We start from the raw sequence: 27,106 nt of genomic DNA on the forward strand, positions 1-27,106 counted from the left end.
TGCAGTCACAGCAACTGGGGAAGCTGAGGCAGGAGGATAGCAATTTCAAAACCAGTTTTGTTTTGGTGCTGGGGATCGAACCAAGGGCTTCTTGCATGCTGGAAAGTGTTCTACTAAAATTAGATATTTTTAATTACATGATTTTAATGACTGCATGATGTTAGCTATCATGGATATATTATAATTTGCTTAACTAAACTTTTTTTTGATACTGGGGATTGAACACAGTGATGCTTTACCACTGAACTATACCCACTGTTCTTTTTTATTTTATTTTATAATAATAATTATTATTTGGTGCTAGGGATAGAACCCAGAGATTTTGCTACTGAGCTACATTCCTGGTCCTTTTATTTTTATTTTTATTTGGTACTGGGGATTGAACCCCAGGGTGCTTAACCACTGAGCCACATCTCTAGTCCTTTTTATTTTTTAATTTTGAGACAGGGTCTCACTAAATTGCTTAGGGCCTTGCTAAGTTGCTGAGGCTGGCTTTGAACTTGCCAATTTTTCTAATGATATATTTACTGTATTCCTAGTTCTTTCAACAAGATCTTGATATAAGAATATTAATCTTTTAGCTATATATTGAGAATATTTTCCAGTTTATCATTTATCTTTGATTTTTGTTTATGGTGTTTTTGCCATACAGGAATTAAAAGTCTGTGTCATCAAATAAGTCCATCTGTTTCTTAATAACTCCATCTTTATCATTATTATTAGAAAGGATTTCCCTCTGACAAGATTATGTAAAGAGGCATTTATGTTTATTATCTGTCACTTGTAATTTTCACTTTTTATATTAAGCTCTTAAATCCATCTGAAATTTACTTTGGTGTATGATGTGAAATAGCTAACTACCTAATTCCCCTCATGCATCTAATTTTAGTGGCTAGATGTCCCAGCACCAATTATTGAGAAATTTTCCTTTCCCCAATGATTTTAACTGTCTCAGGCTTTCTTGACTGAGTATGCACTGGATCCTGTGGATATGGGTTCCAACTGGGTAATAGGAATTAATTACTAAGAATTGGCATTGTCTATGTAGGAGATGCTTCTGAAGACACAGAAAAAGACTCCCAATTCCTAGCTGGGTGTGGTGATGCACAGTTGTAATCCCAGTGATTCAGGAGGCTGAGGCAGGAGGATTCCAAGTTCAAGGCCAGCATGGGTAACTTAGTGAAAACATCATCCAAAGTACATGTATGAAGACATGAATTGGTGTCAACATACTTTATATACAACCAGAGATATGAAAAATTGTGCTGTATACATGTAACAAGAATTGTAATGCATTCTACTGTCATTTATTTTTTTTAAATAATCAATATATAAAAAAAGAAAACCTATCTCAAAAGAAAAAAATAAAAAGGGCTGGGGATGGAGCTCAGTGGTACAGTGCCCCTGGGTCTAATCCTCAATACTGCAAAACAAACACTCCCAATACTTAAAGAAACCCAAGAAAAAGTAATGTATAAACTAATAATCATAACCATACCTTTTTCTTTCATCATAGAGAAGGGGTGAAGAGTCCAGTGAAATGGAACAGATTTCAATCATTGAAAGATTTCCTTACCCTTTCCAGGTGAGTTATTTTCCCTCATCAACTCTGGGAAGGACTTTGCAATGTAGTTGGTAGGGATGGGGTGCAGGCCAGATGGAAATATACTAAATCCCAGTCTATTGAAATTGAAGTGAACAAGGAGGCTGTGCTACTAAACCAGGCCCATTTGCCCACTGCACAGTGTGCTAATCACTTAAACAAGGAGTTTTGCAAAAGATCTTATTTTCAAATATGGAGGTGGGAGACCCAAGTCTCAAATCTGCTTCAACAACAGGTTTAGGGATATTTATGGAGTAGAGATACAGGGTGGTTGGAAGTGAAGCAATCAGTAGTCTGCACATGTGCAATCCAACTCCATGGTTCTTCATGGGGTGCATGTTCAGAAAATGGCTGTGTAAACATGATCTGAAGGTGGAGTTTTGGGTCTCCCGATTTGGAAAGGTCACCCACTGGACCCTTGCAAAGAGTTGGTGGTTTCCACAAACATGGCCTTCCAGTTCCTGAAAAATAACCTAGGCATCCTGTCATCATGACCCACATTTCAGAGGTGTTATCTACAGCAAAGCTAGTGGGAGACTAATAGCATATAGCTCAGCTGTGTGACCTCCAGAGTTAGTGATATTTTTTAAAGCCAAATAAAAGCAAGTAACTAAGGTTGAGCACTAGGGCTCAGAGTCAGAGAAGTAAAAATTACGAAGGGTTGGTTAGTGTAAATGATAATAGGCCAGTTGTGTTTGTAGACTGGTAGTTGTCAAAGATAGGATTTTATACTCCCATGGAGTCTTGAAGAGTAATGCATTATTGTTTTGATGATTACATTCTTGAGAATGGGTCTCAGATCTTTAAGAGATGTTTCTGACTTGTAAAAGATACATATGTACAATTGCAAGCCCTTCTTTTAGTAAATGTTCAGTAGATGGTTGTGGCCTACAAAGCAAGTGTTTGGTTTTAGCTAGACCAAGAAATTAGACCAACAAGGGTTGAGAATATTTGTTTTGCTATTTTCCTAATCTAATATTGTTTCTTTCCATATTTACACCTCAAAAAGAATACATAGCACCAATTCTATTATGTGTGCATTGAGAAAGATGCTCTACTTGTTGAGTGAGCATTTCACTTCCTTCTGGTTCTGCCTATCTGTCTAATGGTGGTTATGTGGGTTGAAAAGACAGAAAAGGGGAGGGAAGGAGTAGTATTAGGAAGTTCAGTATGGGGAAGGTTTATTAGACTTACAAATAAACCTAAATTCTATTCTAGTGTGAAATAGCTGAAGAACCAGCCACATAGATATCTGCCTGGTAGATGGAATATAAGCCATAAAGGAGAGCAAAATTTGATCTTCAACATGGCTTGCTTATGTCCTGAAAACTCAGGCCACATGTCATGAAAATAGCAGACTCTGCAACAGTGAAAGCCAGAAAAGGAAGTGGAAAGTCTCAGGGGAGGGGGCTGTCATGGATTTCTGAGCACAGCAAGATTAACAAGCCAGAAAAAAATGCAAAAGGATCTTATTCATGTCCATGACTGTTAGAAAATCTGTAAAGGAAGGGTATTTTAGACATAATTTTTACTACCATTTGTCTTTCAAGAAGATGACATTGTTTGGATGTGCTAGTGGATAATGTTAAACAGCAGCTAATTTAAAATTAATTTATTTTGGCTTTAGAATCCATTATGTGCTGGCTATTAACTCTGAGAGTCAGAGCCAAATCTTTTATATTTCATGCATCTCCATAACACCTAGCATGATGTCTTGATCATGGTAGGCATTCAAAAATACTAATAGATGATAGTACTTAATTTATATTTTATTTTTTTAAGTAGGTTTGTGGTTCCAAATTTGATTTATTTGGGCTAGTGTTAGTGAGGGGTGGCCATTAAGTGTGTGTGTGAAAACCATGAATTAAAATTTTGCTCCATCTTGTCCACGTGAATAACTCATACGTACCAACCAAGACTTAACTGCTGAAGTCTATGTGTCCATTGCTCCAGGTTGTATATGATGAAGGGCCTCTCTATGTCTTTTCCCCAACTGAAGAACTGAGAAAGCGTTGGATTCATCAGATCAAAAATGGTGAGCATTATTTGGAAATTAAACTAGTCTTCAAAAGAAAAAGGCACAAATGGGGAAGAGAGAGAGATTGGGAGAAAGAGAAAAAGAGAGGGAGGAAGGGAGAAAGAAGAGAGGGAAAGGAGAAAGAGAAGAAGGAAAAATGAGTGGAAGGAAAGAAGAAGACAGAGGGAAGATAAGGGAGGGAAGAAGGAGGGGAAGAGAGAGAGAGAAAGCCTATATTTTGCCTCAATAGTAGTGCTACAATTGAATTTAGTATTCCATCATGTGAGTGAAAGATAACATATTAGAATAAGAGTTCCACCCAGTTCTACCACTATCTTTCTATTGCAATTTTGTAATTGCAGGCATCTCTATTTCTCTATTTATAAAAAGTCCCATTCTTTACACCAGTTACAAGGGTAGTGTGCTGTTCAATGATTACACAATATCTAGAGTTCTAATTATGAAATACATAGCTCCAAAAATTAAATAATGTGATGCATGAGAGTACTTAAAGTCAGAGTAAAAGAACCTGGTTTCAAGATCCTTCTATCACTTATAAGCTGGGTGACTTTTGGCAAGTAGGCCAGTGAACTTCTTTGAGGTTTGGTTTCTTCTCCTGAACAGAAATAACAATAATGCTTCCTATACCCACTTTCAGGGTTATCCTGAGGATCAAATGAAGCAGTAATGTATGTGAAAGCATGTGAAAAACTATAAAGCACTGTATAAGAAAGCATTATATGTCTCTTCATTGTGGTTAAATGTTTCCCAAGGAACTATTTTTTGTTTCTTGCTTTGTGAGGACTTGCACTTGAACATCGTTTTAGCATTTCACGTAGCCCACACAGTGTTTTAAGATAAACTTCACTGCAAATGTTCGCAGCACAGGATGCATGAACATATATTTGTGTGTATATATAGCCACATGTCAAGTGACTAAGAGATTAACTGGTTGAGTTGACATAAGGAAAGGCTGCCTAGAGAAACAGGAAGGAGGACAGCCTGATAATGGCATGGTTGGGTTATTGCATGACAGCCCTTTGTCTTAATAAACATTTAGATTCTGATAGCGGTTGGCTACACCAGCCTTGATCACTCTCTTGAAAACAAGTATAATTGGTAGAAATTGTGATCACCAAATCTTTCAAACTGAAAAGGAAGAAAGGGATCACTTACTGAATTTTTGCTGTGTGTCAGACACTGAGCTAAATACTTTATATTCATTATCTCACTTAATTTTCACAACAACCTGGGGCAAAAAATAATAATAACTAACACTTAAGGGCACTTACTATGTACTAGGTTCTGTGTCAAGAGCTTAAAACATAATAGCACATTTAATCCTCATGATAATTTTATGAATTATGTATTATTCCCCTATTTCCAAATGAAGGAACTGAAGCTTAAACAGATTAAGCAAGTTAAGTAACTTGCTTACAAGCACATAGCTAATGAGTAGTGGATCCTGGATTCTTACTACATCCCTGGGCGTGTGCGTTCCGAAGTCTAAGTTCATTACATAGTTTTATGTTGCTTGCTTTCCAAGTCCAGAAATTCCACATGTAATTAGTTACAAAATATTCTTGAGTAAAGCTATGTTGAGTATTACAAATACCATAAGGTTCAGTTCTTGTCATATTTTGAGTTAAGGGACCTTCTTTATCCCTGGGGATACAAAGTAAGCAAACTCATCAGTAGTGTTTATTAAGATCCAGGCTCTTCTCTTAAGTTCTTTAATGTGTTACCTCACCTATTCTTCACATTAACCACATGAGGCCGTTATTTTCATCATCCCTATTTTACAGATAAGAAAACTGAGTTACAGAAAGTTTAAGTAACTTGCCCAAATACATTCAATTTGTGCTCTTTCTAAGCCAGCAACTGAGATAGGAGCTCCGGAAGGCATATATATGTGTACTTCTTTGGTTCCCTCCACAGTGCCTGATACAGTACTTTGCATACAAAAACAGATCTATAAATAGTTGTATTGATTAATTTTTCTTGGGCTCTAAATTGATAGATGACTGGGATTTAATTTGGAAATAAAAGGAAATGAGGAAGAGTAGCTGAGGGAGAAGCAAGGGAGAATAGTGTGGTGTGTCCAAGTTAGTACCTCTTTACACTTCAAATACTAATTTCAAAATTAGTCTTAGTTTAATGCAACAAATAATTTTGACTGTCAACTATATTCAAAGTATGAGTAATGACCAAGGATAAGAATATCCAGTTTGTAAGCTTTGTTTATTAACTCATATGTTAACATTGCCATGTTGATTATGCACTACTATTAAAGTTCATTAGCCAAGTAAATTTACAATAGGCTAAAACAAATATTAACACCATCATTTCAGTTGTGCCATTGGCGTGGGTAGATAAGTGTGGCTACGTGCAGTTTTGCCATCTTTTCCCTTCTGTTTCACTAAAGGCATTTTTTCCCAGTTGTTATACCTGCGTGCATGCCATGTCAAACTTGCCTGGAGTAATCTACCACAGGAGCCAAAATGTAGGCTCCCCTTCTTTTTTAAAAAAAATTTCTTTTAGTTATAGATGGACACAATATCTTTGTTTTTAGTTATTTATTTTTATGTGGTGCTAAGGATTGAACCTAGGGCCTCACATGTGTGAGGCAAGCGCTCTACCGCTGAGCTATAGCCCCAGCCATAGGCTTGCCTTCTAACAAATACCACGACTACAGGAGATTTAAATAGGCTTCCTAACAACATCAGGATAGCCCAAGTGTTAGCAATGCTAATAGTAAGTTTTCCTAGGAGCCATCAAATCCCACTCTAGTGATGCTATCTTTCTCTTGAGTAAAATGCACTGATTAGAAATCATTAATTTGAAAAAGCAACCTCGTCAGAATACATATTACCTCTGCAGGGGTATTGATCATGATGGGGCATGAGGGAGCCTTCTGAGGTGCTGGATCTGAATCAGGGTAAAATGGTTGCAGACAGTTAGGCATGCTTATAATCCTAGCTACTTGGGAGACTGAGGCAGGAGGATTGCAAGTTTAAGGTCAGCATAGGCAACTTAGCAAAACCCTGTTCAAAATTTTAAAAATGTATTTTTTTCAAAGCCTGAGGGTGTAGCTCAATAGCAGAGCTCCCCATTCCCACAAAAAAAAAAGAAAAACAAAAGAAACAAACAAAACAAATGATTATAGACAAATGTAGCTCTCACTATATACTTTAGACCTGTGTAATTTCTCATATGTAAGTTATAACTCAATTTTAAAAGTACAGCTTAAGTTACCTCCTATTCAGCTGTCACATTTTCTCAATGATACTTTCTTTGGAAAGGTTTATCCCTGAGGACTTAGTCATAGATTCTCTCCTTCTATTTCCTTGAATATGGTAGTGGGCATTTCTATGTTACAGTGCCACAGGTATTTGTCTACACTCATTATTTCCTTCCTTCCTTCCTTTCCTTCCTTCCCTTCCTTTCCTTCCTTTCCTTCCTTCCTTCCTTCCTTCCTTCCTTCCTTCCTTCCTTCCTTCCTTCATTCATTCATTCCGCTAGGGATTGAACCTGGAACCTTGCTCATGTTAAGCATGTGCTCTACCACTGAGCCACACCCCAGTTATACACTCATTCTTGAATCTTTGTTTGGTCAAGTTCAATAGAGCCTATCTTAATTGAAACTTCAACAATAAGCAAAGGCTGGCTTCACAAAAATGAACAGAAGAGTGGCATCAGCAAAACTCCTGTGACTAATATAAGGAGGAATGATTTATGCATGCCTGAAATAATTTTAGACATTATCCTGATAAACATGGATAGCAATGACCAGTACATGGAGAATGTATACCCACCATTAGTGCTTCACAGACAATACAACTGTGCATTGGTGAAACAAAAGTCTCCCCTAAACTCTCCCACTTGTGCACTCTTCTTTTGTAATCCTCCTCTAAGAAGCTGGAAATACCAGCTCTAGATTAACCAACAAAAGGGGTGGCATCTTCAATGGACTTCAAAAGAGGCAACCATTATTGGGGAATGTAGGGAGGGTTCTAAATTGTGCTAGGGGTGGGGAAGGAAGGATGCTTTATTTCCCCTTATTAGCACATTAGCATAGTTTAAGGATGAGGTAAGTCACTAAGCTATGCTTACTGGTGCTCAGCCCTGCAGAAAGTACAAAGGATGGGAGGGTCTTGAAACCCCTGGGTGAAGGGGACTCTCACAGCAGGAGAGGCAGAGGGTGGAGATGGTGAGAACAATCAATCCTGGAAGAGTGAAGTATCACTGACATTATTCAGAGTTGTCAGTGCCTGGTAGTAACTAAAGGCAAACAGACTTTTATTTATTTTTTTGGTACTGAGGATTGAATGCAAGCCTGCTTAACCACTGAGCCACATCCCCAACCCTTTTTTGTATTTTATTTAGAGACAGGGTCTCACCATTTTGCTAAATTGTTGAGGCTGGCTTTGAACTTGCAATCCTCCTGCCTCAGCCTCCAGAGCCACTGGGATTATATGCATACACCATCATGCCTGGCAAGGCAGTGGCACCCCCTTCTCCACAGGAAATCTTAATTAAGCTTCTCCAGAAATCTTCACCATAATTGATCTTAGGACTATCAGCAAAAGAGTCTCTACAAAAGGGTTCAATGTAGTTAAACTTCCTATTTCCTGTTGCTCTATCTTACTTGGCCACTGGCCAGGTGCTGAATGCCCTTTACTACTTTTTCACAAACATTTTTCCAATAGAGTAGTTTGTAGAAGTGTGTTTGCAAATGCAAAGTGTGATAACAAAACAAAAAAAAAAAAAAAAAAAAAAAAAACAAGGCCTCTGGCCTTGAGCCAGACCTTCACAGAGATGTTTACATTTCTAAGAGAAGAAGTTACTGATTGGGCTCCATGGTAACAGCTGGCAAGGGGAAGAAAGAAAGGGGAGAAGAAGCCTTTTCAGGCACCTTCTCAGGCACTGTCCTTGAAGGGTTAACTTGCCCAGAACAATGAAAGAAAAAGCTGCTTTTTAAAAAAAATTTTTTAAATTTATTTTTTATTATTAGTTGTTCAAAACATTACAAAGCTCTTGACATATCATATTTCATACATTTGATTCAAGCAGATTATGAGTAGAATACAACAGACACTAGTATGGCAGTATGTAAAAAAGTGTATGTGTAACCGATGTGAATCTGCATTATGTATACAGGGTAAAAATTGGAGTTCATAATCTGCTTGAAAAAGCTGCTTTTGTGTGAACTTCTGCAGACTGTGAATTTCTGAGCCCCTCCCCTTACAAGCTGGGTATTAAGTTCTGAAACTGCCTGAACTCAGGTTCAGGGGGATTGATTGATTACAGCAAAAGCTTTGCCCTCTGAACCTAGCTATAGCCAAATAAACCTGCTTCCTGTTTCCTATTCGGTGTCCTGCTTTGTCTTTCCCCTGAAACAGGTTTTATTATTGTTTTAAACTTCTTTATAGGCAATGTAACCCCTTAGAGCCTAGATTCTATCTGAACAGCTCCTCCCTTATGCCCTTTTAATGGTGAAAAAGAGTACTGAAAAGTGTGTAGGGGGGTGAGGGTAGGCAGGGGAGAGTTGTTAGAAGTCTTTAAATCCATGTTGAGAAAAGCATCAAGATGTCACCATTTGAATTTAAAATTTTGACAAGTTTTGATGTGATTACACAATCGTATTTGTATGTTGGAAAAAAAAAAGATGTCACTGTTTTTAGAAGGTAGCACTTTTTGTTCATCTACCCGTAAAAAGCACCTGGCCACTAGAACATCTAGGCCTCCTCCAAAGCCTTAAATGAGTGAACTGTGACTAGCAAGCTTTTAAGGACTTGAGTTGTTTTCTACAGCAGAAGTTTTTGTTTTGTTTTCATTCCTGTCTTTTTTTTAAAGATTATTTGGAATTCCTCTTAGTGGTAAATGCTGAAATTTGTGTGTCTTCAAATGTCCATATTCCTAGACTAGCCTTTGTCTTTACCCTAGTCTTGGTACTACTGTTATTTAGTTGTCTTTGCTTTCCTAAATTATCTGACATTATGATCCCTGAATGCCTTTTCTAGTTGACTTCCTGATAAGGTTCTGGAGATGCCACAGTATTTAAACAATAATGCTAATTCCTCCTATCTGCAAACCACTGTTCTCAAAGTACTTCGGCTTCTAGATATTTTTTGTCTCACAGTCATGTGAAGGAAATTGAGCTGCTGTGTTTATATCTGGCAATGAGCTCAACCTACTTCAATGACCCTAGTAAGATTGGAACCATGTATATCCTAGAGGCCGACTCACCTTCATTTACCTTTGAGCTCAGCTCTGTTGAATAAACACAAGAAGCCTAATACTGGAAGTTCTAAGGCAAATATCCCTAAAAGATCACCCAGGAACTGGGAAATTGGTGTGTTAAAAAGTGGAGGTGAGAGTTTGGTTTCCACACATCCTATTGTTTCCCTCATCTGAAAAACATACCATAGTCAACACCTGCCTTAGAGGAAGATTATAATGGCTGCTGGGAAAGCATAGATAATATTTTTGTTGTTGAGCTCTGGTGTCACCAGATATTCTTATCATGTTGGTGGAGATACTCACCATGGCAGATCCCTGAAGATAACTGCATGAGAGCTGTTTGGGGGCCAGGGCACATGGGCAGGCAGGACAGTCATGTGAGCCAACTGGTATATGGTCTGCTTTCCTTCAGGCTGTCTGATGAGGGGTAGGTATTTGAAGCTCACCACTAAGCTCAAAGAGGAAAATGTGCAAGTTGTGAATTCTGCATATCAGATATGATCTCTCTTCCTTCTCTCCTGCTACAGTAATCCGATACAACAGTGATCTGGTACAGAAATACCACCCTTGCTTCTGGATCGATGGGCAGTATCTTTGCTGCTCTCAGACAGCCAAAAATGCCATGGGCTGCCAAATATTGGAGAACAGGAATGGAAGTAAGAGATCTGATCAGTAAAGTTTCTCCTTCTCTTCCCCATCTCTCCCATCCCAGTGCTGGGTATAGAACCAGGGCCTCACACACACTAGGCAAGCACTCTGTCCCCAGTGAGCAATATCCCCAGGTCAATTTCTTCCTCATTTGATAGAGATATGGATATGTAGATAACCACTACACTCCCAAGGGTTCATTGAACCCAAGAACACAGCATAAATTTGTATATTTTGGCCACTGCAAAAGAAAGTTTGGGTGAAGGGATTAGTGATGGCTAAAATCCAAATGGTAATCTGCTCTTTAAGACATGTGACCTGGAACCCATACACTTTTTCTAATTTGCCTAAAGGTTCTGTGTACAACAGCAAAATCTCTGGTGAAATCTGTCCCTTGGCGCTTTCCTAAAATGCATTTCATATCATCACTGGCTTCTTGTTTTACAGGCTTAAAACCTGGGAGTTCTCACCGAAAGACAAAAAAGCCTCTTCCCCCCACACCAGAGGAGGACCAGGTATAGAGGAGATTACATATTGCTACTGCTTAAATGGAAATTTATAGGCAAACACTGAAAATACACCAGTCTTAGAAGTCCCTAGAACTTGGTAGTGTGAACTGGCATTCTTTTTTTTTTTTTTTCCTTTTTGGTACTGGGGACTGAACTTAGGGGCACTAGACCACTGAGCCACATCCCTAGCCCTATTTTGTATTTTACTTAGAGACAGGGTCTCTCACTGAGTTGCTTAGAACCTCGCTTTTGCTGAGGCTGGCTTTGAACTCGTGATATTTCTGTCTCAGCCTCCTGAGCCACTGGGATTACAGGCAAGCGCCACTATGCCCCACTTAACTGGCGTTCTTGCTGAGACAGGATTTATACTTCTACTTAAGACTTCCTCTCCAATTAAAAGATAGAGGGCCATAGGTAGTTCTAGGCAACCACTTAATCCAATCATCTGTTTAAGCATTTTTAAGTACAATTTATTTTTATTTTTTAATGAAAATAATTTTCAAAAATACAATAAACTTTAAAGAATTTAGCACTGAACACCCCTATATCCAACTTCTAGATTCTACCACTAATATTTTAGTCAATTTTTTAATTCATTCTTTTTAGAGATATGTGACAGTAAAGTGTATTTTGACATATTATACATAGAGTATAACTTATTCTAATTAGGATCCCATTCTTGCAGTTGTACAGGATGTGGAGTTTCACTGGTTTTGTATTCATATATGAACACAGGAAAGTCATGTCCAATTCATTCTTTCTTTCTTATTCCCTTCCCCCCTTCCCTTCAATCCCCTTTGTCTAATTAAATGAACTTCCATTCTCCCCCATCCTTGTTGAGGGTTAGCATCCATATATCAGACAGAATATTTGACATTTGGTTTGGGGGGATGGGATTATTTCACTTAGCATGATAGCCTCCAGTTCCATCCATTTACTTGAAAATGCCATAATTTCATTCTTCTTTGAGGCTAAGTAATATTCCATTGGGTAAGTATACCACATTTTCTTTATACATTCATCTGTTGAAGGGCATCTAAGTTGGTTCCATAGTTTGGCTATTGTGAATTCAGCTGCTATAAACATTGGTGTGGCTGCATCACTGTAGTATGCTGATTTTAAATCCTTTGGGTATAAACCGAGAAGTGTGATAACTAGGTCAAATGGTACTTCCATCCCAAGTTTTCTGAGGAATCTCCATACTGCTTTCCAGAGTAGTTGCACCAATTTGCAGTCCCACCAGCAATGTATGAGTGAACCTTTTGCCCCACATTGTCACCAAAATTCATTGACTAATATTTTACTTTACAACTTTATTTTTTTGTTCCTTCTTAAGATCTAGGAATCTCTTTGTCATATATTATAAGGAGGACAGTTATGCTCATTTTACAAAAAAGGAAACAGAGGTTCAGAGCCACTTAGTAGATCCATGTACTAGTTCAGTGCCAAGTAGGTTCCCTGATGTTGGCTGTACATGTTTTTTTCTGAGAAGCTTTAAAAATACTGATGCCTGAAACCAAGTCCCAGAAATTTTAATATAGTTGGTATGTGTAAAACTGCCTAGGCATTGGGATTATTAAAGACTCCCTAGGTGATCTTCATGTGTACCCAGGTTGAGAAGCCCTACATGGGTGCTTAAAAGTGGTTGTGGAATGAATGCAGAGTAAAGTTTTTATTATGCCTAATTTGGGTTAGAATGGTGTCTCTAGTAAACCAGAGAATTGGGAGAAAAGAGAATGCTTAATTAGCCAACTCCACCCCCTATTTTTTCCTACCTATAAAGATCTTGAAAAAGCCACTGCCCCCTGAGCCAACAGCAGCACCAGTCTCCCCGGGAGAGCTCAAAAAGGTTGTGGCCCTTTATGATTATATGCCAATGAATGCAAACGACCTACAGCTGAGGAAGGGTGATGAGTATTTTATCCTGGAGGAGAGCAACCTACCATGGTGGCGAGCACGAGATAAAAATGGGTGAGTTCATGCCATCCCTTCCTATGTCTGTGCCTGACTTGACCACTGCACATGCATGCAAAGTGCTGTAGCTTAATTCCCTTCAGCATCCTCATCAGAGATTGTTCTTCTCACATCAAACTGAATATACTCCCAAGTACTTCCCAATGTACAGCTCCACATGTGGCCTCTGTCACCTCTTGGAGTCTCTGTTGTCATACATATAACCAATACCACATGTTCAAAAGCTCCACCCTTTACTGGCCTAACCATGCATCAGATACATGGTCCTTTTTGAGGGAGGGCCATGATCTCTCTCTCTCTCTGTTTCCATTTGAGATTGATCTGAGCTTGGGGGTACAGGCATATAAATCTGTCTAAAGATAGGAAAGTGCTGGATGATCTACCACACTGTCTCCTCTACAGGCAGGAAGGCTACATTCCTAGTAATTACGTCACTGAAGCAGAAGACTCCATAGAAATGTATGAGTGAGTATGCTTACATGCCCACGACACAATCTTCCAGAGGTACAAAATAAAGTCTATGCTCCTTTTATACTTTCAACAAATATTTTTATTTCAAGGCACATATTAAAATTAGTTACAGCTGGGTCAAATGGTGCCACCCCAAGATTGTGCTGAGTTTTACTGTGACCCCAGTGTTCTCAGCTTATGAATGCTGGAGAGGTTTCCACACTCCCAAATCCAGAAGAATCACACTCAAAGGAGACTTGACAACCTGATTAGAAAGGATATCACTTGAAAGGATAAAAATGCCAAATTTGTGCTGACATCCTCATCATAGAAGTGGACTGTCCTTGAATGACATAGTCTCGGATCTTGTCCCTGAAAACCCTGCTTCCTTTCTTTGCCCTCTACTTTTCATTTCAGTGCCAATCTGGGCGTTGGAAAGGGATACAATGTACAATCTGCATGATAGGGTCTCCCTAAATAGGGTTTGAATGAATCAATTGCATCATACACATGGATGAATTTGGAGCTCTAACCTCTGAGTCACTAAACATGGCTCAGAGCCACTCAAAAACTCTCTCCCTTCACAGGTGGTATTCCAAACACATGACTCGGAGTCAAGCTGAGCAACTACTAAAGCAAGAGGTAAGTGTGGACCACAAGCTAATGACATTCTCTGTACATAATGAACAAGGATCCTGAATTAAGGGCCTATTCTGCCCATCACCTTCAGATAATACAGAGTCAAGGTGGCCTTCATCTGGGCTCCCAATTACACTTTTCAGTATTAAAAGCAAGGTGGCAAGACTGGGTGCAATGTTTCATGTCTGTAATTCCAGCAACTAAAGATGTTGAGGTAGGAGGATGGCAAGTTTGAGGCTAGTCTCAGCAAGTTAGTGAGACCCTCAGCAACTAAGCAAGGTCCTATCTAAAAATAAAAAGGATTGGGAATGTAGCTCAGTGGCAAAGTTTCCCTGGGTTCAATCATTAGTTACAAAATAACAATAAATAAATAAGCAAACAAGCAATCAAGGAGGTTGAAGCTCAAGCATGGAACTTGACAGTGAAATCACAGGTTGTTCTATTTTCTCTCAGGTTTGGGCAGGTGGGTTCAAGTGTGAGCACCACTCCCTCCTACAGTCAGCTTCATTTTTATTGTTTCAGGGGAAAGAAGGAGGTTTCATTGTCAGAGACTCCAGCAAAGCTGGAAAATATACTGTGTCTGTGTTTGCTAAATCTACAGGGTGAGTGCTATTCCAGGACCCTTGGGATTAAAGATCAGGGTGCCCTCCTAGCAGTTCTTTAATGGTGTGCCTATCCCATTTCTTCTGTCCCCTAAAGTCAAACTCATCTTACTTCACTTTTTGGGTCCTTCCAATCCTTGTGCCCAGTTACTGACTATCCACTTCTTCAGGGACCCTCAAGGGGTGATACGCCATTATGTTGTGTGTTCCACACCTCAGAGCCAGTATTACCTGGCTGAGAAACACCTTTTCAGCACCATTCCTGAGCTCATTAATTATCATCAGCATAATTCTGCCGGTGAGTACCAGTGCAACTGAGAAGGGTATTATAAACACTAGAAGCAATTCAGGACTAAGTGGTGAGAGAAAGAATATACCTCATGGGGCAGTGTGGATTAGGTGTAAAAATAAACCTCTGTGAGATGAGTAGGACTCTAGTCAAGAGGTGGTCACATTTTATATCCAATAGGGGAGGAATTATTTGGTTATTGATGCTTGGTGCTAGACAAGACACAGAAGAGGCTAATGAATAAATAGTCAGCAAGTATACATTAACAATTATTCAAGTTCCTACATGTACTCAGCAAGTTCCTATGTTCTAGAAGAGAACAAAGGAAAATTCATAGTTGAAGTCTTTGTCCTAAAAGAACATACAGATTAGATAATATCAGAATACAGTTTCTAAGTAGTGTAGAAATTATAAATATTGAGAAATTAGTAAGGTATGAATACATGGGAAAAGATTCATTGAGAAGGTAGGATGTGAATTAAGTCTGGCTGGAAGGTGGGAATACATTTAATAAGGGGTGTATTTCAATTAGTATTTTTTCTCCATTGTCCCTGAAAACTCTTTTGTGAGAGGAAAAACTTCCAGAAAAATGTGGGTTCATAGAGATCTTTTAGGATTCAAAATGTACTAGAAGGATGCACATTGGAAGTATGAGGCTTAAAGTGAGGATGTCCAACCCACCTTACCCCCATGGTGAATCAAAAGCATGACCCCTCTGTATCTTTCAGGACTCATATCTAGGCTGAAATATCCAGTGTCTCAGAAAAACAAGAATGCACCTTCCACTGCAGGCCTGGGCTACGGTAACTGCTTATTTATGTAGGGTAGTGGGGCTGGCTAGTTGCAAGACTACCTTTGCAGAGCTTGCCTTAGAGAGCGTCCTTTGAGGTCTGCTGTTCTGCACCAGCTGCCTCAAGGTCAAAAGAGCCAGTTATTTAATGATTTTCTCCCTCTAGTGGTTCATATGGGTACTGCAGAATATAGATCATTCATAAAAGGATTTGAAGTTTAGGGTCTTTTGTCATTTAATTGTGGTAAAATTTTTCAGCATCATTCCTGAGTTTGTTAATTACCATAATACAAATAATAATATAGGGCTTTGGGAATATTTTTAGTCTATTTTCCCTTATGATTAACTTCCACCTAAAATTCCCATACTCCTCTAATAACCCTCTGCCCCTGAGATTTACCTGAGTAAATGTGGATTAGTACTTCTAAGCATTTCCCATTTACTGTTTTTCCTATTTTTACCCTAGTAAGCCTTTATATATGTTGTATGAATTATATATACATGACCCCCATAGAATCACACCAAGACTTTGTTGTTAGGATCATGGGAAATCGATCCAAAGGACCTGACTTTCTTGAAGGAGCTTGGAACTGGACAATTTGGAGTAGTAAAGTATGGGAAATGGAGAGGTCAGTATGATGTGGCCATCAAGATGATCAAAGAAGGCTCCATGTCTGAAGATGAGTTCATTGAAGAAGCCAAAGTCATGATGTGAGTTACAACCTAAATTCAACTCTTAATTCAGTTGCTGAAGTCTAAGAATTATTAGGAAAACCCACCATGGTCCAAGGTGTCTTACAGTGATAGAGATTTGGGATCATGGCCTGAGGTCAACCCATGATTGCTGGGAATCATAACTGCTAAGGTAATCATTTCTCTGCCTTAGATACTGTTTGAGAATAGTGTTGATCATGAGTGTGTATCATCTCAGTAGCATTTCGGGATAGATGTAGAAAGTGAGACTTTCAAAGAAAAGATGATTCTAATTTAGCCTGAGTGATTTTTCAACCCTGGATTTATTTCCTGTTCAATTGCTAGGCTCCAAATCCCTGTGCACCCCATATATTAGACACTTCTGGGGTTTGAGTTGGAAAGGAAATAAGTAAACTTGCTATTATGCTACCTTACCTAATTATCTATCCTAGGCCAAACCCTTCCCTCCCCAGCCCCATTATGACTAGTATGCAGAGCCAAAAGGGGAGGACTAGTTCCTTGCCTCTTCTATAGGAATCTTTCCCATGAGAAGCTGGTGCAGTTGTATGGCGTCTGCACCAAACAACGCCCCATCTTCATCATCACTGAGTACATGGCCAATGGCTGCCTCCTGAACTACCTGAGGGAGATGCGCCACCGCTTCCAGACTCAGCAGCTGCTGGAGATGTGCAAAGATGTCTGTGAAGCCATGGAATACCTGGAGTCAAAGCAGTTCCTTCACCGAGACCTGGTGAGACATCAGAAGGATTGGCCCAGGATCAAGGGGTTGGAAGTAGCCATGGAAGATATACTGTGCATTGTTAAGGAGGGTTGCTGGTGCCAGCATTTCAGTTATATCTAGAAAACACTACAAGTTAGGTATGCCTCTACCTAGTGGTTAGCTAGTCTAGAATCTCCAGCCTCAACTCCATGAGGCTGGCTATGGTGAGAGCTAGGCAGCCACTCACCCCAGCTTCTTGCCATGTAAGAGGAAGTGGTCATTGGCCAATGAGGAAGTCCTTCTTTGGACATTCTAGACTTGTAGCAGAAGGGCAATCCTGTGCTTCCCAATTGGACTGCTCCTGGCATGGAATCACCATTTACTTAGAGCGGAGTTAAAAACTGGGGGCTCATGGCTGCATTTGCCCACATAGTGTTTTAAAATTGTCTTAGAATAGTTAGTAAAAACTTTAATATAAACATATCATATTAAAAAATTGGACTCCAAGTGCAATGGCACATGCCTATAATTCTGGAGACTTGGGAGGCTAAGGCAGGAGGATTGCAAACTCAAGGACAGCCTGGGCAAGTTAGTGAGACCCTGTCTCAAAAAAAAAAAAAATTAAAAGGGCTGGGAATGTATCTCAGTGGTAAAGTGCCCCTGGCTTCAATACTCAGTACTTCAAAAACAAAATAACAAAGAAATTGGGCTGGGGATGTGGCTCAAGCGGTAGCGTGCTCGCCTGGCATGTGCGCAGTGTTGGGTTCGATCCTCAGCACCACATACAAATAAAGATGTTGTGTCTGCCGAAAAAACTAAAGAAAAATAAATATTAAATTCTCTCTCTCTCTCTCTTTTAAAAAAAAGAAAAAAAAAACAGAAATAAAAAAAATAAAACCAGGAATTTCCAGCTTCTCTTGGGAATCTAGGTCATTTTGAAATACTGGGCCCGCATTCTCACAGACAATTGGATAACATTCATTGATAACACTGAGTCAGTTGGGGCTGAGCAGCTGCCTCCTTTAGATCAGGCTATCTATTTCCTGCAATCTCCACTTACCCTACTTTACTCTTCCTGCCTGGTTCCTAGAGACATCAGAGTTGTGTCCCTATTTCTTTCAGCCAGGACAGAATTTAAATAATACTATTTCTATTGGCAGCAAGGCAGAAAGCAAAATTACCTCCTGATCTCCCTTAATTCTCTTAGCATTTCAACAAAGGAAGCAGTGTTGTGGAATTTCTCTTGTGAATTAAATCATGCTATATGTTCTCAGTACTTTATTTAGGACTGAATACTAGGTCACTTTCCATGCAGTAGAAATGCATCAGATTTTCACATTGGCAGCAACCGACTTCTATTAGATGGGAAGGTGTCTTTGGTGGAAGGGGATGAAGTATTTCTGGCTTCATTTCACTGATAGGCAGAAGCTTATCTTTAACCTGTGTCTTTAACTTGTGTGTCAGAGACAGGATCTCACTGGTATCTGTTGTTGTACTACAGGCAGCTCGAAACTGTTTGGTAAATGATCAAGGAGTTGTAAAAGTATCTGACTTTGGCCTGTCCAGGTAAGTATGCCTTTTTCATCTTTCCCTTTAAAAGTTAAAGTTGCATGCTACAAACATGGCAAGGTGTTTTTTTTTTCAGTTTGTTCTTTTTAGTTATATGTAACAGCAGAATATATTTTGGCAGATTATATATACATAGAGTATAACTTATTCTATTTAGGATCCCACTCTTGTGGTTGTACATGATGTGGAGTTACCCTGGTTGGTACAGTTTTAATTTCCTCTTCCTTTTCTGTTCTCATTGTGTGTTTTTCTACCATCTTTCTATTCCTTTTCTTCCTCTGAATTCTTTAGGTCACTTCTTTCATCCTTTTGCTTTATTATTACATTCTTCTCTCCTTTTCCCCTTTACCTCTCATCCCTTTTTTTAAAACTATATTTCCTCACTGGGGAATTATATTGGACAAATCATATTGTGGGCATGTACAAATATGTAGCAACAAACTCCACCATTATGTAGAATTATAATGCACCAATAAAAATATGGAAACACTTAACTTGACCTGTTAATTCTGTTGACCTTCCTCCATCTCTCCTTCTTAATTAGTCTAATCTCCACTGGCAGCAGTAGAAGGAAGGGAAGAAGAATAGAGAAATGAAAAGGAGATAGAGAAAAGAAAAGGAGTACCTATTAGATCTTCTTTTACCTCATTCTTCCTATAACCAGACTGTCAATGAGGAAAGCTGAATCAGTAATGAAAACAGGAATTTTGTTAAATGTAACATTTGTAAAAGACATTGGCTAACCCACAGAGACTTTTCAGAAAGCCTGTAAGTGTGTATTTGTGCAGCTCTTGTGATTGTACCAAGAAAACTTAAGCAAATATCAACTTCTCTAAATCCTAACAGTAACATGTCTTGAATCCCTTACAGATATGTCCTGGATGATGAGTACACCAGCTCAGTAGGCTCTAAATTTCCAGTCCGGTGGTCTCCACCAGAAGTCCTTATGTATAGCAAGTTCAGCAGCAAATCTGACATTTGGGCTTTTGGTAAGTAGATAAGATTGTACAGATTATACAGCTCAAAGGAAGAGGAATGCAATGGGTAAATTCAACTTTGCAAACTTCACAGAAAGACTGTTCTTGCTTTCATTAATCTAATCCTTAGAGAGGGCTTACTATGTGTCAGAAACCTCAAGGGTTTCTGAGGACACAAACAGTCAACTGGACATGATTCCTGCTTTCTTAGAACTTACAATATATTGAGGGAAACAAACAATTCATTCAGTATTCAACAGTTTCTGAATACTGATTATGTACTAGGCATTCTGCCAGACCCTATAACTACAAAGACAAATAAGATGCTGCCTCTCTTCTAGAGTAGCTAATGGTCCAGTAAAACTCCAACAGCCATCCAGTGTAGTCAGTACTATTGCAGAAGTTTGGACAAAATGTAAAAAGCACAGAGGGGGAACAAGCTGATTCTAGTCTTTGAGATTGATCTTGGAACCTATTCTAGGTAGACTAGTACACCTACTCTTCCCAAAAGACTGAAAACTGTTTTAATACTGTTTTTATTATCTTCTAGGGGTTTTAATGTGGGAAATTTACTCCCTTGGGAAAATGCCATATGAGAGATTTAATAACAGTGAGACCGCTGAACATATTGCCAAAGGCCTACGTCTCTATAGGCCTCATCTGGCTTCAGAGAGGGTATATACCATTATGTACAGTTGCTGGCATGAGGTAAGTATTTTACTGTGACCTTTTAAATTATTTCCTTGAACTGAGTTTCTCATTTAGCTGGCCAGTCTCCACTTTCCATGGCTGTATGGAAGCTGGGCACAGACTGATAACTGCACACATTCCCTGACCCTGTCCTGCACTCAAATCCTCTGTTGACCAGAGACTTCCCCAGGCCCACCCCAATTCTCACTACAGTATCATTAGCAGACCACAATGCCAACTCAGCTTTAGTGGGAGGGGCTGTTGTATGGTCATGTCATCTAGCCTACCACAGCCAGTCAAAGACACTCAGGTAAGTGTGTGGGCATTGCAAAAGAAAAGTCATTGAGGTTTGTGTTCATTTGCTAGGAGTCATTGGCGCTACCACTGAGCCACAACCCCAGCCCCCCAAAATGTTTTTATAACCCTAAGACTTAGAAGGGACCACAAATAGGTAGTTATTGTTTATTTGTATGTATGTGTGGGAGGACAGTTACTGGGCTTGAACCAAGAGGCACTCTACCCCTGGGGTATATTCCCCAGTCTTCTTAAAAATTTTGAGATAAAGTCTGGTTAAATTGCTAAGGCTGGCCTCAGTTCTCCTGCCTCAGCCTCCAGAGTCACTGAGATTATAGGCATGTGACACCTCTCTGTTTTTGCTTTTTAATATGTTATACTGTGGAGTTTGGGGGAAGGTGTGTTATTGTGGACATAAGAAGCCTGTCCCGCTATTACAAAAATGCTTTCCTGATCTCATCTTGGATTTTTTCTTAGGTGCTTTTTTCACTTTTCAGTACAAAACCTTAATTTGACAACATAAATCTTTAGTAGGAAGTAAGTGCTCAGCTCTTAGTTCTGCCCCACTAGAAATAGAAATATAGTATCCAATAAACACTGATGTGAATATGGAGTCCTCTTGATGAGATGAAAATTAGGATCAGAACATTGGCTCCTTTCCTTTGGGACAAATGACAGAGATCATAAAGAAAGTATAGAGAAATGGAGAATCCCTTGGAGTAATTCCCCTTTTTTCCTGTATAATGAAGGATTGGGGTAATGAGCTATGATTCCTTCTAACTAGGACATCCTTACTCTGCTAGCTAAAAAATATTTCAGATGGCACTTTCTCAATAGCTTATTTAAAGTAGTGGTCAAAAACCAGGGTGCACAGTGCTGGGGTTGTAGCTCAGTGGTAGCATGCTCACCTAGCACGTGTGGGGTGCTGGGTTCGATCCACAGCACCACATAAAAATAAAATAAAGGTATTGTGTCCAACTACAACTAAAACCAAAATATTTTAAAAAACAACAAACAAAACAGGGTGCACACCAGAATCCCTGGGGAACTTTTCAAAATGTAAGTTACTAAGGCTCTTACCCAGAAATTCTGATTAGGTAATATCTGAAATGAATTCAGGAATATTTTTAAACTTCCCTAGAAATTCTTATATTTTGCTCATTTTGAAAACCACTGATTCAAAGGACTACAAAACTGATGACCTTTTGGTTTTGTCAGATTGAGACTATTCTGGCATAAATGTTCCCTGAATCACTAAATACATCAGAGGCTTATGGACCATGGCTGTCAAAAAGAACCTTAGCTTGGAAGCCAGACTAACAAAAGATCCCAGGTGGTTCAGATTCTCTGCCCAGAGATATAGACTGTGGCTTTGAAATATTAAGCCCTTTGTTCATTTTGGCTTTGAAATGACAGAAACAGTGTTTGAAACCAAACTAAACATTACCACATTTTGTAGGATTTCTGTTCTGCCAGCAACTTAAATGTATTTGGTAGCCATTTTCATTTGAAGCTACAAAATAAAAAATACATTGTAATTATGTAAAGAACTTCCCCTCAATTTTAATCAATGTTTTTCAGTTTAACTTGTAAATTGTTTTTATCACATTAAATAACCTGAGTTACTAAAGATGAAAAGTGCACAAGCACTTTTGGAGAGCCTGCTACTTCTTTTCCATTTTTTGGCAATCAACAGGGTATGTTGCTGGATATACAATATATACTTAATAAACATTTGCTGTTTACTATTGAATTTCCCTTAGACTCTAGTCACTGTAACACTTTACTTTTTTCTGTTTTTAGAAAGCAGATGAACGTCCCACTTTCAAAAATCTCCTGAGCAACATTCTAGATGTTATGGATGAAGAATCTTGAGCTGGCCCATAAGCTTCTTAGTTCTACTCCTCTCTTCCACAAGCCCCAAATTCATTTTCTCTGAAGAAATTCCAGGCTTGCAGGCTCTAGAGCCTTTATGCTACCACTGAATACACAAAGGCTCTTCTACATCTAGAAATATAACATCTCTTCTTCAATTTCCCTGGGATTGAGCTTCTTAGTAAAGGCCAAGGAGTTTCTGTGCCTGGAATTAACCCTCCCTCCCCACGAACCCCACGAAGAGAGGAAATTTCCCAAGACTATTAAGACAGACTGAATTTGGGAAGGAAGTTTGGGGAGGAGGAAGGCATGTAAATAACCTTGCAAGGGGTCCAACAGCTCTCTGGTAGGCATTAGAGCTTGGGGTGGGGCAGAATTTGGCAAAATGAAATGGTGTCATAAAAGTGGAGGGGTGTTTGGATAAAATAAAATTACTGGAAAGAGTGAAGGTCTTTCAATCGTGCAGCCTCCCTAAAGCGCTCTATCTCGGTATTGCAAAAATTGCTGTTTGGCATATTTCTACACTGAGAACTCGATAGGATCCTCCACATTCAACCTCTTTTGCTCTTGTTAAATCCTACCTCGGAACGTGAGATGAATTCACAAATTCACAATGCCTGGCACTCAGAAGGCATGAGGATATCATGTGAATGGATTTAAATTTGGGGACAAACACTGCCAGAGCCTCATTTCCCTATGTCAAGATAGGAAAACCCTCAAATAATTAGAGGCCAGAGATGTAGGATGGCAAACTTACCGGCCAACCGGTCGCAGCCCTGTGCAACGACACAGCAGGGAAAGCGCGGGCCGATTTGGAAGCTGGCAGGGGCGGAGCTGTTGGGCTGGCCCGCTATGGGCCACGTGGTCTGAAAGTAACTTCCTCCCCACCAACCCCCACTCCCTAGACTCTTTTCCCTTTGGAGTAACGTCCTGTCAGCGCCTCGGCGCTCGTGGGTCAGGCTAGGTGCCCCCCGCGAGTTGTGGCTGGGAGGGACCCAGCGGGCGGGGAGAGCGGAGCACGAGCGCTGGGCACCAGAGGCGACAGGGCGGGCTCCAGAGCCAGCCTCGCGCCGACGCAGTGCACTCACGGGGCGGTCCCCGAGGCGGCGGGTTGTGGTTCCGGTTCCGTCGCTGAGACACGTGAAGGTCGGTGAGTTGGTGTGGAGTCCGTCTCTGCACGCGTGGTCGCGCTGGGATGGATTCTTCCTCGTCCTCCTCCGCGGCGGGTTTGGGCGCAGTGGACCCACAGTTGCAGCATTTCATCGAGGTGGAAACTCAGAAGCAGCGCTTTCAGCAGCTGGTGCACCAGATGACTGAACTTTGTTGGGTGAGGATCCTGGGGCTGGGATATGGACACTGCACCCACTTTCCCTCTGCCCTTGTCCCATAGGACTCGCTACTTAGTCGGGGAGAGGGTAGACCCGGTAGCGCTACCCCGCAGAGCCGGAAGAGAGAAGAGTGACTCCACTTCTCAGTGGACAGGCACTCCCTGGACCTTGGCTTTGTTGGTGCAGTGGACTGGGGATCACAGACTTACTCTGGTATCCCACCCAATACTTTGATGCACTTGAGGTTCAGCTACCTAGTACTGATCACCAAAACCGGGCAGAGCCTCCAGTACAGGGATTTTATTTTGGGGAGCCTGAATCCTGGGGAGTCCATGAATCTGATATTCTTGTATTCCTTGGGATTTACCTTGATTACCCAGTTGTTCTAACCCTTCCTGGTGAAAAAGGAGTGTCTCTAGCCCGCTGATTACAAAAGTGGCGTAATCTCTTCCAACATACACATTTATTTGCCTTCTTTTTGGGTTGTTGTGTAATACCAAGCCGTTTCGGGTCTGAAGGTTGAGGAATTTGGTCTGCCCTGTGAGGGGACTTTGGCAAAAGGGTGGAAGGCATTTGCAGCTTGAGATCAAAGTGTTCTGGTTCCAAGGACAGCATACTGCCCTCCCTCGACATACAAACTCACAGAATTTAGAGGCCAAGGATAATATTTATTGAAATTGGAGGGTCTAAGGCTTGTGTATGTAGAAGAGAATCGTGAATAACATTCATTTGAATCCCTTTGAATTATATACAATCATCAGATTCTACAGTTCCTTTCCCATAAACTTAAGGTAGTGCTGGACTATGATCCTTATCAAATGCTTAACTTATTCTGGTCTGCCTTGGACCAGAGTACTTTGATTCTTTCTTTAAAAAATGATTCATTACATTTGGGCCAGGAGTGGGTGTGGTTAAGGACTCCTTTAAGAATCTGTAAGCTATGGACCTTTCAAGAAGATTTATAATTTTTCATTCCTTGTGACAGGATTCAAGAACCTCTGGCTTAAGTAGACAGGGTTATACATTCTCAGTTCCTGAATTTTCTTTTGACAGGTGTTAGGGTACCTTACTATGATGATTCATCCTTTAATCCTTTATTCTCCAATTAATTTAATAGCATTCAATGCAGATAGTATTAGTTACAAGCAAATTCAGCAAAATATTACTTCATTCATATTTTGTTAATTTTCTTGCCCTGTGATATCTCAGCTCCACCATTTTCTGGCCCTTTAATTTTGGGTAAAGGATTTCTGTACTGCAGTTTCTCTCTTTGTAAAAGGAAGTTTAATAATAGTGTCTATTCCATAGGGTTGTTGTGAGAATTTAATGTGAGTCTGTAGAATGTAAATTGCCAAATTAGAAATATTAACATATTAGATATTGTTTTTAGGTGAAGTTTTTCCTCTAAGCAGTGAAGTTACCCCTACCCCTCTTTTTTTTCCTGAAAGTTCCCTTTGTGATTCTCTGTCTTATTCTGAGCAGGAGAAGTGCATGGACAAGCCTGGGNTTAAAATGTGTTTACATTATTATTGCTTGCTCAGCTAATATAATGCAAAAGAAGTTTTGTTTGATTCATGCAACATATGTGAGCACCAAGTTTGTGTTCATTACTAGGCACAAGACAACGAGGAAGAAAAGGTGTAACATTTGCCCCCTGTCCTCAAGGACATCAATATATGAAAGCAACAACTTGGGCTTTTGTTTGTTTTGTGAATGTCAGAAACTCATTTTCAGAATCTTGATAGAAAGATGGTATTGTCAGCTCTGATATTCAAAGCTTTCATTTCACATATTCAAGGTAGAAAATTTAACACTTAATAATAAAACTAAAAGATTGGGTTAGCAGACCCTTCTTCTGAAACAAAATCTTACTTAGAATCCTAATATAGAAAATATAAAAGCCAAGATGTTCTGGTAGGAGGGTATCTATCTGGAAGCCTGCTTGCTTTTGTCTCCTCATCTACCTGTGCCCCTAGTAGTGCCTAATGTACTGTATTTAAGCCTCTAGGGATGTATCAAACATACCGTGAAAACTGGAACTTGTCTATTTCTAAAATCCATGAACATTAAGGATAACAGATTCAAGGAAATCAGGCAAGAACTTCATATTTATTATTGATAACAAATCTCCGTAAGGAATTTGAATTCTATAAAATGTAACAACTCAATAAACCCCATGTAAAATAGCTTTTACACGGAACAATGAAAAGCAATGTTCCTTTCATTTTAAAAATCAATTTTCTCTCATATTAATGCTGTAAAAAATCTTAGCCTAGGGAGTTTAATTCCAAAGATCACCCAATAGCATACTTGTCTTAAAACTTCATAGTCTCCTTCAGCCTTCTTTATTTATTTAATTTATTTCAGTGTTGAGAATCAAGCCCAGAGCCTCACACATGCTAGCCAAGTGCCCCACCACTGAACTACATCCCTAGCTTAGCATTATTTTTGTTGGCATATTCTGTAAAGAAAGGTATCTGGCATCCTGTATCTGAATTCAGAATCACAAGATACATTTAAGTTATTGTTCAGACTCAATGATCTCAAGTATTATGTTTTGGATATGGTTTGAATGTGCTCCCAAGGGTTCATTGTGTTGAAAACTTGGTCCCCACTATGGTAATTATGGGAGGTGGTGGGACCTAGTGGAAAGTCCTTAGGTTATTGTGGTGGGAGCTGACCTTGGAAGGGATCAAGGTAGCTTTTGTGGAACCCCTGAGCTCTCACAAAGTGAGTTGTTTTAAGAGCAAACCTGACCCATGAATTTTTCTTTGGCTTCCTATTTGGTGTTGTGATCTCTTTCTACCACCCATGGTACCACCAGTGTCATCTGCCATGAGGTCACAGAGTTAAGGGGGACCCTTGCCAGAGCCAGCACTGTACAGTTTGGGCTCTCAGCTTCCGAATCTGTGACCTAAATCTTTTTTCGGTATAAAGTTAGATTGCCTCAGGTATTTCATTATAACAACAACAACAACAACAACAAAACCCACAAACTAACACAAGTCAAAAGGCAACAGGTGTGTACTAAAAGGGATAATTTGAAAGGCATGGAGAAAAAAAAGGCCAAGAACCATGATCAGGAAACCACAGATGGTATTAAAATTGAGGCTGCATGCTGCTCTTGACCAGGATGGCAAGCAGGCCGTGGTAACAGCAAGGAAGGGACAACTTGGAACTTGATACAGAGCTATT

The 27,106-nt window shown here is 39.7% G+C and overlaps 2 protein-coding genes across 2 annotated transcripts in view; both read left to right on the forward strand.

Annotated features, from left to right (window-relative positions):
* The window catches only part of Btk (Bruton tyrosine kinase), a 32,379-nt gene extending 9,352 nt beyond the window's left edge, over window positions 1–23,027 (forward strand). Inside the window, exons 4-19 of the mRNA XM_015502293.2 lie at window positions 1,517–1,585; window positions 3,557–3,638; window positions 10,391–10,519; window positions 10,959–11,026; window positions 12,804–12,991; window positions 13,397–13,459; window positions 14,032–14,086; window positions 14,606–14,685; window positions 14,856–14,983; window positions 15,703–15,777; window positions 16,304–16,475; window positions 16,992–17,208; window positions 18,680–18,744; window positions 19,618–19,736; window positions 20,275–20,432; window positions 22,512–23,027. Coding sequence (XP_015357779.1) covers window positions 1,517–1,585; window positions 3,557–3,638; window positions 10,391–10,519; window positions 10,959–11,026; window positions 12,804–12,991; window positions 13,397–13,459; window positions 14,032–14,086; window positions 14,606–14,685; window positions 14,856–14,983; window positions 15,703–15,777; window positions 16,304–16,475; window positions 16,992–17,208; window positions 18,680–18,744; window positions 19,618–19,736; window positions 20,275–20,432; window positions 22,512–22,583 — 1,740 coding nt within the window. The 3' untranslated portion in view covers window positions 22,584–23,027. The remainder of the gene's footprint in view (window positions 1–1,516; window positions 1,586–3,556; window positions 3,639–10,390; window positions 10,520–10,958; window positions 11,027–12,803; window positions 12,992–13,396; window positions 13,460–14,031; window positions 14,087–14,605; window positions 14,686–14,855; window positions 14,984–15,702; window positions 15,778–16,303; window positions 16,476–16,991; window positions 17,209–18,679; window positions 18,745–19,617; window positions 19,737–20,274; window positions 20,433–22,511) is intronic.
* Window positions 23,028–23,406: 379 nt separating this feature from the next.
* On the forward strand, window positions 23,407–25,456 carry Timm8a (translocase of inner mitochondrial membrane 8A). Its single transcript, XM_015502264.2, has 2 exons — window positions 23,407–23,910; window positions 25,394–25,456. Exons 1-2 carry the CDS (start codon window positions 23,779–23,781, stop codon window positions 25,454–25,456), a joined length of 195 nt encoding a protein of 64 aa, XP_015357750.1. The 5' UTR covers window positions 23,407–23,778.
* The last annotated feature ends 1,650 nt before the right edge of the window (window positions 25,457–27,106 follow it).

Source organism: Marmota marmota, unplaced genomic scaffold (genome assembly GCF_001458135.2).
Source record: "Marmota marmota marmota unplaced genomic scaffold, marMar, whole genome shotgun sequence".
NCBI classification, from domain to species: domain Eukaryota; kingdom Metazoa; phylum Chordata; class Mammalia; order Rodentia; family Sciuridae; genus Marmota; species Marmota marmota.